The sequence below is a fragment of the Lissotriton helveticus genome, chromosome 4_1 (genome assembly GCF_964261635.1).
Source record: "Lissotriton helveticus chromosome 4_1, aLisHel1.1, whole genome shotgun sequence".
Lineage (NCBI taxonomy): Eukaryota > Metazoa > Chordata > Amphibia > Caudata > Salamandridae > Lissotriton > Lissotriton helveticus.
This window is the reverse complement of record NC_136063.1, coordinates 53,131,575-53,145,483: the sequence shown is the minus strand read 5'-3', so window position 1 is coordinate 53,145,483 and position 13,909 is coordinate 53,131,575. Positions and strand designations below refer to the sequence as shown.

General features: G+C 49.1%; 1 protein-coding gene across 1 annotated transcript in view; it reads right to left on the bottom strand.

Annotated features, from left to right (window-relative positions):
- The window catches only part of LOC144827848 (C-type lectin domain family 2 member B-like), a 71,161-nt gene extending 57,468 nt beyond the window's left edge, over positions 1-13,693 (bottom strand). Inside the window, exon 1 of the mRNA XM_078686012.1 lies at positions 13,609-13,693. Coding sequence (XP_078542138.1) covers positions 13,609-13,693 — 85 coding nt within the window. The remainder of the gene's footprint in view (positions 1-13,608) is intronic.
- Between the last annotated feature and the right edge of the window lie 216 nt (positions 13,694-13,909).

Below are 13,909 nucleotides of genomic sequence, written 5' to 3'. Positions count from 1 at the left end.
ATTACAAGACCTATCCCATGGCTAATGTCAACATTCAACATACACCTACCAAACGTCCAGTAAACATGCAATTAGGACTTCTTCCACATCTTCCAGAACCAGTGCTCCTTGGCACAGATTATCCCCATATTAACCTCTTCGATGCTAATGACAAGGTCAGCTCGTCATGCAGGTCCACTGGAGCTGTGCTTATGACGAGCTGACCTTGTCATGAACAATGGGAAATTAGGATCTTCAGCGTAGGAGAAAAATACCCTGTAGCATTGAAGGTGTTAACAACCTACTTCCTAGCAAAACATCAGACAAGGTAGAATGGAGAGAAGAGGCACCATTCTTCTATGACTTAGATCCCGGGTGGTAACAAGGAAAAACCAGGAAGAGTAGACAACAAAGAAGATGGGAAAAAAGAAAAGGGAAACCCTTTCTCTTGATCCAAGCAGATTACCCACTATGGAGTCACAATCATAATTTCCACATAGCCCAGAGAGAAGACAACACCCTACAGGAGGCGTGGAAACAAGCAGCCGAACAGGAAGACCTGCTACAAGTATGTCCCTAATTCTTTACAAAGAAGGGGTTGTTATATAGAAAAGGAGGGAAGTCTATGCCTGCCCAATTATTGGTACCCCTACTCTATAGGGAGAAAGTTCTTTACTTAGCACATAGTCATCTATTGGGTGGTCACTTTGGAGGAGACAAGACAGAAAAGGCTATTTTGGACAGATTTTATTAGCCAGGTATATATCAACAGATCACGAGATACTGTCGTGAATGTGCAGTGTGTCAGAAAACTAGCCACAATATTCCACCCCGTGTGCCCTTAAACCCTTTGCCTATTATTGATGTGCCATTCACGAGGGTAGGAATGGAAATCATTGGACCTCTTTTACCCTCTCGCAGCGGTTGTCGCTACGTGTTGGTACTAGTTGATTACGCTACCAGATTCCCAAAAGCCATAGCCCTTAGACAACCCAATACAACACCGATAGCTAAAGCCATGATCAACATCTTTTCACGAGTAGGTTTTCCTAAAGAGATAATCACGGATCAGGGCACCCCTTTCACCTCTAAATTGATGAAACAAGTACGTAAGGAGTTAAACATTAAACAGATCCGTACCGCCGCCTATCACCCTCAGACGGGTGGATTGGTGGAGCGCTATAATGCAACATTAAAAACCACCCTCAGGAAATTACTCAATTTGGAAGCCCGTAAATGGGAGGATATGCTTCCCCTTGCCCTGTTGGCTATAAGATGTAGTCAGCAAAAAAGCCTAGGATATTCTCCATTCGAGTTATTGTATGGCAGACCACCGCGTACCCTCTTGGACATGGCCCGAGAAGAATGGGAAGAGGACGCTGACACTTCTAAGCCTTTATTAGATTATGTAACTAATCTTAAAACCCAGTTGAAACAGGTATGCGAGATAGTGAGAACAAACCTTGAACAAGCTTAAAATGCCCAAAAGAATCAGTATGATAAAGCTGCTAAAACCAGATCCCTTCAGATAGGAGAACAGGTCCTACTTTTACGCCCCACATCAGAACACAAGCTATTAAGCCAGTGGCAGGGGCCCTTTAAGGTAGTCGATAAGGTAACACCTGTCACCTACAATATAGAAATGGATCCCTCTGGTACTACCACTCAGATTTACCATATAAATCTGTTAATAAAATGGGAAGGTAAGGGGGTCGGTGGCAGCTTCCTCCCACTCCGCTTGGCGCCATTCTGTGTGCAGATTTGCTTGCACTGTTTTATTGAATCAAACTTGCTCAGTGAGCACGAAAATCCGAATTTTACTGTGTGAATTTAAATTGTATTTTAAAGAGTGATAGGATCTGTAAGAGCGCAGAAACTGTTTATTTAGTTGTACTCTGTGAAATCAAGTCCGCACTCCCACACGCATTGAGGGACCAGCTCCTCTGTAGCCAGACCTGTGCCTGCACGCCCAGTCCGACCCTTCAGCCAATCACGGGTGCGGAAGGCGGGGCAGAGCCAGGAACATCCAGGGAGGCGAGCGGTTAGCGCTCCAGCTCTCCCCTACTCGAGGGCTATAAAGTTAGCGAGGAGGCGATCACTTTTGCGATAAGGGGGTCGGTGGCAGTTTCCTCCCACTCCGCTTGGCGCCATTCTGTGTGCAGATTTGCTTGCACTGTTTTTTTTAATCAAACTTGCTCCGTGAGCCCGAAAATCCGAATTTTACTGTGTGAATTTAAATTGTATTTTAAAGAGTGATAGGATCTGTAAGAGCGCAGAAACTGTTTATTTAGTTGCACTCTGTGAAAACAAGTCTGCACTCCCACACGCATTGAGGGACCAGCTCCTCTGTAGCCAGACCTGTGCCTGCACGCCCAGTCCGACCCTTCAGCCAATCACGGGTGCGGAAGGCGGGGCAGAGCCAGGAACATCCAGGGAGGCGAGCGGTTAGCGCTCCAGCTCTCCCCTACTCGAGGGCTATAAAGTTAGCGAGGAGGCGATCACTTTTGCGGTAAGGGGGTCGGTGGCAGCTTCCTCCCACTCCGCTTGGCGCCATTCTGTGTGCAGATTTGCGTGCACTGTTTTATTGAATCAAACTTGCTCCGTGAGCGCGAAAATCCGAATTTTACTGTGTGAATTTAAATTGTATTTTAAAGAGTGATAGGGTCTGTAAGAGCGCAGAAACTGTTTATTTAGTTGCACTCTGTGAAAACAAGTCCGCACTCCCACACGCATTGAGGGACCAGTGTGATGTATTCCTATAGGTTCTGAATCGATCCCCCTATTCCTGACCCTATTCTGGTTAAACAAACCAACAAGTTAACTAGCAGTCAGCCCATGAGGCAGAAAACCCCCATGATGCAGATACCGTTATCTGACGCAGTCACACTACGGCACAGGAACGTGTTATCTGATTAGGTCATAACGCTTGCGATCTAATTAGACAAGCGATATTCCTCCAGCCCCTGATAAGGCATACGGAGTTCTCATAACAAATCAAACCTATGACAACCTGGGCAAAACCCTGCGGCCATTGTTTTGATTTCACCGAGAACTTCAGCAAAAGAATGTGCTAACGAGCAAGTCGTATGACATCCTTATTGACGTATCTATGTCCATCCTTACGTCAATCTCGGCACCTTAAAGGTATAAATATTACCGATATTGCCCTATGCAAACACACGCGGTGGTGACGAGACGGAGCAGCCATACTTGCCGAAGCCCAGAGCAGAGCAGACCCCGCTGGCGCAGCCCCGCCTTCCTGACGCGCTGAGAGAAGCTGCTTTCTCCTGCCGAGAAATCCAGCACCGGCGTTTCTGGGTAGCCCTCGCAGGCAGCCTGGAATATTGAGACCAGAGACGAGAGATACCATCCCTCATTCAACCTAGATTCCAGGTACAGAACTGAATAACCCCTCACAGAGAATTCCTTAGTTATTCACTTGGCAAAAACAAACTTAACTTAAACTGTAACTTTCTATTCCCGCCCACGTATTAGGCTTAGGTCAGGTACACGGGGTAGGCGTATTTAGAAACACCAGTTGAGTACGTTTAGTCAAATGTATATGTGTATGTAATATATTTTATTCATTTTAAAACATCTTATGGCTTAGAAACCATATCAATGTTTTTACAGTATTATTTTATACTATTGCTTTTAATGTATGCACTTTACTTAGCTATAAGTATTGCAATAATATTGATCCATTTCTCTTGTATGAGAAAAGAGACTGATCAATAAACAACACCTTTTTATTGAACACGCCCGTCTCCTCCTTTTCTCTACAATCTGATGAGACTAAGAATGCACGTACTGACTGAGTAAAATAAATTGCCTTTTGTTCACACGACTCTCGAGATATACTCTTGATTAGGGGAGAGCAAAGTTGTCATGTTCTATGGTTGTCAGAAACTAAATCCCTTCTTGTCTAATCAGGGAAGTTAAGTCCTTCCTGAACATTCGAGAAAGTTTCTAGTGAACTCTGAGCTAGCTGGCAAACCCAAAACTTTAAGTCTAATATCGACAGTAGTAGACCTAGTTAACGTCTGGTCTAGGCCTATACTATTGAAGGTATTATTCCAATGCGCAGAGCCTATTGGGATAATAGGAACTACACTACATGGCGCCCAACGCGTTTGGAAAGGGCGATAAAACTAACGTAAGACATTTAGAGTAACTCAGTCGTGCTTTCTCACTCAGACCCCTTTCTCCCATAATACTCCAAAGACGTCTGGAGTGGGTAAAAGGTTATATCCGCCAAACCTCGCAGGAGGAAACTCCTATGTATGGTACTTGGTTTAGTCAACGTTGAAGGATACACTGTTCCAAAATATTGTGCATCTAATCTTTGTTTCCATAAGAAACCTGATCTGCAAACAAACAGAATAACCTTCCTGTCAGTAAAATGGGAGACAGTGATGAAGAAAGAGAGGCAGTTAGATTAGCAACTGAACTCGCAGCAGCTGATGCTACCATGCAGGAAGCAGACCAGGATATAATACTCATCCCGGTCATTAAAAGGAAATCTATAACCATAAAACTTATAGAAAATGGACTAACACCTAGAGGTGGTACAGTCATATTCGTAATTGAGGCACACGAATATCGGCAGACAGAGGTATACTATTCATGGATACATTTTCCAGCAGCAAATCCTGTAACAAAGTACTTCCACTATTACAAAATAGAGGAACCTCCTGAAATGTACACTCCTTTCGAGGAGGTGGAAGTACCACTTAAATTTCAAGAGCATTTGCTCTTATTTAATGGCGCCCTAAAACATAATAATCACATCACCAGGCTCGGTCCTTTAGGTAGACCAGGAGCAACGTGGCCGGTCCTAGCCGGATACACACCACATCCAGACATCGACGGGATGTCTGCACCACACCTGTTAACACAGCTAAAACAATTAATAAAAATACATAGACAATTAGTCCAGTATGTGATGCGGACTTCAACAATTCAGCCAGCGATTAAACTCCCACAGCTGACCCCTCACCAGGGGAACACAAATAAAATTACACCACAGAACATCCAGTCCTGCCTAGGTAAAGTACCGACTAAACGGGAACAAATACCATTCTGGCTAGCGCAGAAAATCACCCAAATAGAGGCGGTGTTTCCAGACACCACCCCGCTAGAAAAGCACAGGATTCTGACTATCTGTCTCCCAATGGGAATCGCACCACACATTGAGGACTGTGACACTTGGGGTACAGTCTTTGCTTCCATCTACACAAAAACGCACGGTGTTCCATCCATTTCGGTAATACCAGATGTGCTAAAACAAATTCAAGACGAATACGGTCCAGAACCCGCTTTAACTCTTGGTATGAAATTACTAAAAGACTTCAAGCAGGTCTCGGCTATATTATTAGCCAACATAAAGGGAGAAGCAGCAAACGTGGCGATCCGCCAGAGGTTAAAAGAGACAGATATAGCAGACCAACCAGCTGAAATTGCCAGAATCATAGAAAAATCCTATGAGGAACTAGGTAGAGATAGTTTAGGTGGAATACCAGTAAAACCACAACTAATTGAAAGTCCTGAAAAAATATTTTTTAATAATAATTCAACATCACCAAAAAAGAACTGGGATGGAAATAAACAATCCAGTCCTAAAGAAAAGAAATTCCAGTCCAGAGGAAGGTCTCCTAGGCGAAGAGAAAAATCTCCAAACCAAAGACAGAGGTCACCGCAGAGTGACCCCTCTGGGAAAAGATATAACCTTAGAAATAGGGATAATATTAAGAAACCTGATAGATATCAAGACATTGATACACGTCCCTCTCAATCTTTTCAGACTTCCTCGCAGAAATCGGAAAGAAGAGGACGATCAGAACAAAGAGAAGAGCACGCCAAGTCCAAAGACAAGGAACCTGCTCAGCTAAAAAAGAAATTACAATTTCCAAAGAAGAAGGTAGCCAGCATTAAAATAGTTAACAATGCCGAGAATTCTGAGGACACAACTGAAAAACGGGGAATGGGCTCAGACAATGCTAGACAGCGCAGCAGAAGTGAGCATAGCTCGCAAAGTCCTTATGAATCATCTGGAGACAGTGGACACGAATGAATATCTTCAAGTGGAAACTGCGGACACCAGAGTTAGCAAACCTCACAAAATATACGAAATAACATTGCGTATAGAGGGGGATAAGACTAGAAAAATAAGGGGACTATTTTGGGATAATCTCTCCAAGGGCTATGATATCCTTCTAGCTGAAAAAGACTGGCCACCAGAGTTTGTCAGGGATTGCCCTCATGGCGAAGAAGTAATTATGCCTGCCTTCTCAAATCATATCCCAATTCATAAAAAATACACACTTGCTAGAAAGTGGGCAGTGGCTCTAGCTCCTGCTTTATATAAAAATCACGTGGGATGGGATGAGGACTCTCCTCCTCACAAAATCCAGTTAAAATCACAACCTACTGCACAAAGGCAGTACCCAATTAAGCAAGAAGCTAAAAAACAGGTAAAAGAAATACTAGATCAGCTAGAATACCAGGGGGTGATTGAAACTTGCACCTCACAAATGAACAACCCTTTGTTTCCGGTCTCCAAACCAGACAATTCATATCGTCTAGTTTTGGATTACCGACACCTTAACACATGTTGCAAAACTTTTGCAGTGCAAAACTCACATAGTGCTGCACTAATGAATAACATAGTGCGCAAAAAATACAAAACAACATTAGACATCTCTAATGGATTCTTTTGTCAAAACATAGCACCAGAGAGCAGATATTTAACTGCATTCTCAATAAATGGCACGCAAAAACAATTCTGTCGGTTAGCCCAGGGGTACAAGAACAGCCCGGGAGTATTCTCAGCGAGAGTAACAGAATTACTACAAATATATGATGATGAAGCATTATCTTATGTCGATGACATTTACTTAACAGATGATGACTTGGAGACTCACTTGAAGAGAGTGAACACCATAATACTTGGGTTCGCAGCAGAGGGTTACAAATTCAACTTTAAAAAATCCAGAATTGCCCATCTGACAGTCCTGTTCTTAGGATATGAATTATCAAGTGTAGCCTGGCTGACAATTTCCTAGAGAAATGTGCCGTAATCCAAGCGCCTAGAACACTAAAAAACCTGCAGTCGATTCTAGGCTTCCTAAATTTCGGAAGAACATACATTGTAAATTACGCAGAAAGGGTCAAACCCCTTTATGATCTGATAAAACCAGATTTTAAAAGATCCAATTGGACTCAAATACACACAGAAATTTTGAGATCCTTACAAACAGACATGCTAATTAAAACAAAATTAGAAACACGTGATAACACACGCAATCTTGTGATTCGAGTCATCCCAGGGAGATGCGGATTCACATACCTGACCTCTAATGAGGGAGAAAAGGTACCAATTGCATTCAAATCACACTTGTACACTAAGGCTGAAATGAAATTTAGCCCTACGGAAAAAATTCTAACTGCAACACAGACAGCTATAGCAAAAGAACGAGCCCTGGCACAAGGTAAAGGAATAATAATCGTGACACCGATACCAGCCCTAGAGGCGGTAACAAAGGCAAGCATTCCAAATGCTAAAGCGCTCCATCCGAGATGGATACAATGGGATAATTCTCTTGCTGCAACGGACGTGGCATACGAATTTGATCTTAACTTAAAAACACAAGAATTTCTCCAATATGAATTTGAATGTCCTCCGCCGACCGAAATTCTGCCTCTAGATCATTACGGCTGTATAATATATACAGACGGATCAGCACAACCCGCAGTAGGGGGTAAACAAGCTTATAGTGCTGCGTGCGCGATTGTTAAAGGTCGCTGGCACGAGGGGAAATTTAAACCAACCCTCACTAAAACGCAATCTCTAGGAGATTGTACAGCTCAGCGAGCTGAACTACTGGCATTCAATATGGCGCTTGAAAATACCGATCGAGAATTCCCCACACTCATTTTTTTATTTAAATTTGTTTTTATTGTTGCAGTAAGGTATTTCAGTACAGAATAGACAGTCCGCCGACGTGGCCTCAACATTCAGCCACGAACAGCTATGTGTGCAACGTTTTCTTGCTATATAGAACTGGTACACATAAACATGACTTCGGTGAATCAGTGCATTATAATCATGTAAAGGCTCCTGCAGGCTGAGAGGTGATGGGACGGTATCGCCATAGGGGCGATGAATAAGATCAGATTGGTACTTTCATGCCGTAACAGCGCCGAATCTGGATCTGTACCGTGCACATAACAGTGTTACCAGTGAACAGGGGGGTAACGGAACTGTGGGAGGGAAGCATGTAGGCGCTAGCAGGGTCTAAGTAGGGAGATAATGGCGGCGGGTGTCAAGGGGGGGGGGGGGAGAAACCCATGGCTGGCCGGACATGCGAGAGGTTGCCTAGGACGTGGGGGGTTATCTGGGTCCGACTCTGGGGTGGCTCACTTCAGGTCAAGGCTACCGGTCTTCTCGGGTGGGGGGAGGGGAAGGGTCAGGCGAGTCTCCAGCTTGCGTGGACTGGCGGAATCTGTGAAGGAGCATGGCCCATTCCATGGAGATGGGAAGTTTGCGCGCGCCCTTGGCTTCTTCTTCCCTTAAAGCATCTTCCTCCGCTGCCGCCCATTTGCTAACCGCCCCTTTCCATTGTGCTATGGGGGGACCCTCTGGGGATCGCCAGCGCATGGTTATACATCTATTGGCTAGTAGGAGCGCTAAAGACACGAAGCGCCTATGCACCGGTTCACGCTTAGAGATGTGGAGGATGCCTAATGCACTGGACTCCCAGGTGGCTAGTGTAGTGAGACCCGTGAGTTCCAGTAGTGTGTTGTGCACCCCCTGCCAGAAAGGTTGGAGATCGGGACAGTCCCAAAACATGTGACGGAAGTTCGCAGCTGGGGAACAGCATCTGGGGCACAAGAATGGCGTGGAGGGGTAGAACTTCTGCAATCGCGCTGGGGTGAGATATGCCCTGTGTAATATGTAATATTGAATATTTTTGAAGCGGGCGTTCCTAGAGACGCGTTTAGGGGCCTCAAGAGCTTTAGTCCACTCCGAGTCATGCAGAACACGGCCTATGTCCTCTTCCCAAGTGGTACGTAGGGTCGTCAGGGGGGTGTATGAGAGTTCCCGGATGGATTTATATAGCCATGTGACCAGGTGGCGACCCACCCCCATATGTAGGATAGTATGTATTACTGGATGCGTGTCTGGCTCGCCATTTTGGAGATTGAAATGGGCTCGGTATCCGTCGAGCAGTTGCCTATACCTGAGGAATTGGCCTGGGGGGAGCCCGGATTCTGCGACCAGGCGGTCCAGCGGTTTCAACTGACCCTCCTCGAAGAGTGATTCTAGATCTGTGATGCCACAGCGGGACCAGTCGGCGAGTAGTGGGGCCGCAAAGTAGGAATCCTGCTTGGGGCTGCCTATTAGCGGCAGCAGCGGGGAGTATGGGGGTCTAGCGGGGGACAGCCGGTGTATCCGCAGCATACATCGGCGCGCTATCGTCACCTGGAGGGGGTAAGTGCGCCGTGTCTTGGTGCCCGGAAGGAGCAGACGGGTGAGTTCCGGAGTCGTGATTCTACCAGTAGGAGTAACCGTCTCCTGAGGGTAACGGTCCGCTGTCCAGTAGGACAGCCACTGGAGCTGTGCTGCGAGGAAATATGCCTCGAAGGATGGAGCTCCGAGTCCCCCCTGTGTTGTGGGGAGTTGTAGAGTTTTCAGGGCGACTCTGTGGCGGCCTGCTCCCCAGATGAGAGTTCCTAAGAGGGAATCAACGTCGCGAAAGAAGGATCTGGGTGGTATCACCGGCAGGTTCGTGAAATGGTAGAGGAGCCGGGGGAGCATCACCATTTTAGCAAGGGCTATCCGTCCAATCGGGGCCAGTGGTAATTTATTCCAGAAGGCTACCGTCGGGCGCAAACTCTCGAGTACCTTGCGGTGGTTGCCTTCAAAGATGTCCGTCGGAGAATGGTATAAGCGGACGCCGAGGTATCGGGGAGCTTCCGTGGACCATGAAAGCCTATGTGGTCCAAGGTCGATGTCTCGGGGGGGTAGGTCCGGGTGTAGGGGGTAAACCGTGGACTTGTCCCAGTTGACTTGTAGACCCGAGGCAGTTGCAAAGTCCGCCAATGTGGCCCCTATGGGGGTTAGGTCCATTTCAATGTCTCGGACATATATGAGGAGATCATCCGCGTACATGGACACACAATGGGTCCCGTCTGCAAGTGGTACTCCCCAGTCCACACCCTCCCGACGCAGCCGAACCGCCAGCGGCTCGACTGCTAGCGCGAACAAGAGGGGCGACAAGGGGCAACTTTGTCTTGTGCCTCGTCGGACTGCAAACGCCGGTGAGATACGTTTCCCGATACGTACTCGAGTAGTGAGGTCGGTGTATAGGAGGCGGGTATATGCCATGAGCGTCGGGCCGAGATTAAGGCGCCGCAGGACCGAAAATAGGTAGGGCCAGGTGAGGGTGTCAAACGCCTTCTCCAGGTCCATAATGAGGCAGGCAGCGCGGGGAAATCTGTCGCGTACCTGATCTTGGATATGGAAGACTCGGCGGAGGTTCTGGGAGGTATTCCTCCCGGGGACGAAGCCGCATTGGTCGGGGTGGACCAGCGGGCGTATGACCTGCGCATAACGATCAGCTAGGATCTTCCCCAGGATCTTACAATCAGCCGACAGGAGTGTGATAGGCCGGTATGACCCCATGAGAAGCGGATCTCTGTGGGGCTTAAGAAAGGTGACAATCACGGATTCCCGCAGCGACTGGGGCAGTTTCCCCAAGTGGAGTGACGCCCCGAACACCCGTGACAGACGGGGAACCACCAGGGGAGAGAATGTTGCGTAGTATTCTAGTGGGAAGCCGTCCAGTCCCGGTGCTTTATTTCGGGACATGGCGCGTATCGCTTGGGTGATGTCAGAGGGAATTATCTTGGCGTCGAGCGTGCGCTTGTCGGAATCCAATATCGTGGGCAGCGTCAGAGGGTCTAAGAACTGATCCGCGGTAAACGGGGTACAGCATGCCGGGGCTTCGTACACTCGTGTATAATGGCGTTGGAATGCTAGGAGAATCTCAGCTTGTGATTGCACCAGTACACCCTCCGGGTTGAGAATGTCCGTGATCGGCTTGATTTCGGTGTCCTGCTTCGCCATCCAGGCCAGAAGCGCCCCGGTTTTGTCTCTGTCTTTGTGCACCCGAGAGGCGTATGCCCTGAAATTATACTTACGGAGGTCAGCGCAGGCAGTTTGATATTCCGTTTTGGCCTCTGCCGTAAGTACGGCGTGTTCCTCCGAGTCGTCAGGCCGTTTGGTGAGAGCAGCTAGAGCTTGTTCCGTCGTTAAGAGCGACCGTTCTAAGGTGCGGCGGACCCCCACTATCTGTTTGATGCATTCTCCCCTTGCCACCACTTTATATGCGTCCCACTCCACTAGTACCGATGACGTCGTGTTCTCATTGTGTATAAAGTAGTCGCGTATGCTGGTTTTGTGCGCGTCCCTGAAGACCGGGTCCGTTAGGCAGTCTCTGGGGAGGCGCCAGGTGGGGACCGGTGGATGCGGGGGGCGCCAGGTAAGCCGTATTATGTGGGCATCATGATCTGAGAGGATCCGTCCCAGGTAATCTGTAGATGTAACCTTAGGGAGGATCAGAGCAGAGCAGAGGAAACGGTCTAGGCGGACCCGAAGGTTGTGTGGAATCGAGTGGAAGGAGTAGATGCGAGCCAGTGGGTGTAGGTGTCGCCATGCATCAGTGAGCGCCCAGTGTGTGGTCCATGCCTTGAAGAGGGCCGCCTGCCGGGGGGCCGGGGAGTGCGTGGGGGGAGGATGTGAGCGGTCCAGCGAGGGGTCTAGTGTGCAGTTAAAGTCGCCTCCCAGCACCCATGGGACTGTGGTGAACTGGGCCAGGACGCCCGTAAGGTGATCCCAGAACCGGTCCTGATCCGTATTAGGGGCGTATATGCTGCCAAGAAGTACCCCTTGCTCATCAAGAATTCCCTCCAGAAGCGCGTATCTGCCCTCTCTATCTACTATTCGCCGGAGCGCCCGGAAGGGAGTACCAGGTTTCACCCAAATTAATGCGCCGCGTGCGAACGCTGAATATTGCGTGGCGCAGATGGTCCCTCGCCATTTGGCTTGTAGGCGAATGAGTTCAGTAGCGTTAATGTGCGTCTCTTGTAAGAACGTTATGTTGGCCGCCATGCGCCGTATGTAGGAGTATACAGAGTAACGCTTGCTGGGCGTGTGTAGGCCCCGTACATTTAGTGTAAGGATACTAACGTCAGAGTGGGGGACAGCCATTTCTAGGGTGACGTGTTTGGGGGAGGGGCACCTCTACAGTTCCCGTGTGCCGCCCATGTGTGCGTGTCGTATATGTTCCTGCGCGCCAAGCTTCCTTAAACGTGGGGGGGGGACTGGGGAGGTGAACAGCAACTAGAACTTCGGGTGGGTAACCGTCCCAATACTGAGGATACGTCACTGGGGGTGGCATATCCAAACTAGTGTCCCACTAGGGGAAAAAAGTCAATAGAAGTTTGCGGGGGTGGCAGCATGTGTCGTTGCTGGGCCTGTGCGCGGGTCGGGCTCTAGTAGGAGAAGTATCTATCGCTCGCTGGCGCTTACATTTATCTGGTAGAGCAGTCTAGGCTTCTAGACGTCGCGCATCATCACAGGCATTCAAGAAAAGGATATGTCAGGTGACAGTTCAGTTGTTCACGAGGAAGTGACAGGTTGGCTGGTTAGGGCAGCATCCAGTGTGTGTGCCACAACAAGGGGGGAGGAGATCGGGCCAAATCCCGACATAGTTCCATCGCTGTCCCGATCTTTCTCTGGGGTGAATAGGTGTGGCTGACCTTCCAAGTCCGAAGCCGGGGGTGACGAATGTAGTTCAGTGACCGCCCGCAGGGCGTCTCGTCGTTCCTGCATGATTTGGGTGAGATCGGGTGAGCCCGCTGGGGAGGACGTCTGGCTCTTGGGGTGGCCAGATCGCTCATGGTTAGCGCCACGTTTCCTGGGCCGTCTGTAGTCAGTATTGCGCGCCTTCCGGGGTCCGGGCTTAGGGATCAGCGGGCAATGAAATTCGGTCCAGTCCTGTGCGTCTGCCGCCGTGTCGAAGAAGAGGGCTTTCCCTTTGTGGATCACCTTGAGGCGGGCAGGGAACAGCAGGGAATATTGAAGATCGTTTGCGTGGAGGCGCCTCTTGACTTCTAGAAACGTGGATCGACGCTGTTGAACCTCCCTGGCATAGTCTGGGAACACCATAACGTGTTGGTCCTCCACCTGTAGGGGGCCCGCCGTCCGGGCCGCACGAAGCACTGCATCCCGGTCTCGGAAGTGCAGAAACTTGGCCAGCATGGGCCGCGGGGGAAGACCAGGTTTGGGCGCCCGGGCCGGGACCCTGTGTGCCCTCTCGATGGAGAAGTATGGCGACCGGTCACAGTCCGGGGTGAACGATTTAGTCCAGGATTCCATGTAGGTCAGAGGGTCCGAATTTTCAATCCCCTCCGGTAGGCCCAGGACGCGAATGTTGCAGCGTCTCGAGCGCCCCTCCAAATCCATTGTGCGTTCCTCCAGGGTCGCCACGCGGCGTAGGATCTCCCGCATGTCTGCTGCCTGCGATTGCACCGTTGGTTGCAATTCAGTCACGACCCGCTCACCCTCCTTCACTCTATCCGCTAGTTTACGGTGTTCATCTCGGATTAGGCTAATGTCTGTTGCCAGGGTGCCCAATCTCTCCTCCATCGAGAGGCGAGACATTTCTATTGCTGCCAGCACCTGGTCCAGCTTCGTTGATAGCGTAGGGTCGGCTTGCGACGTATTGGACTGTGTCCATGCCCTCGTCTGGGGGGGGGGGGCATCTTCTCGACAGCCGTTTCCGGGACTGTCGTCCCCTGGGTGCTCCTCGGCTTCCCCATGGGTGCTGTTGAGGGGAAGAGGGGGGGGTGTCCCCTCGGTCGT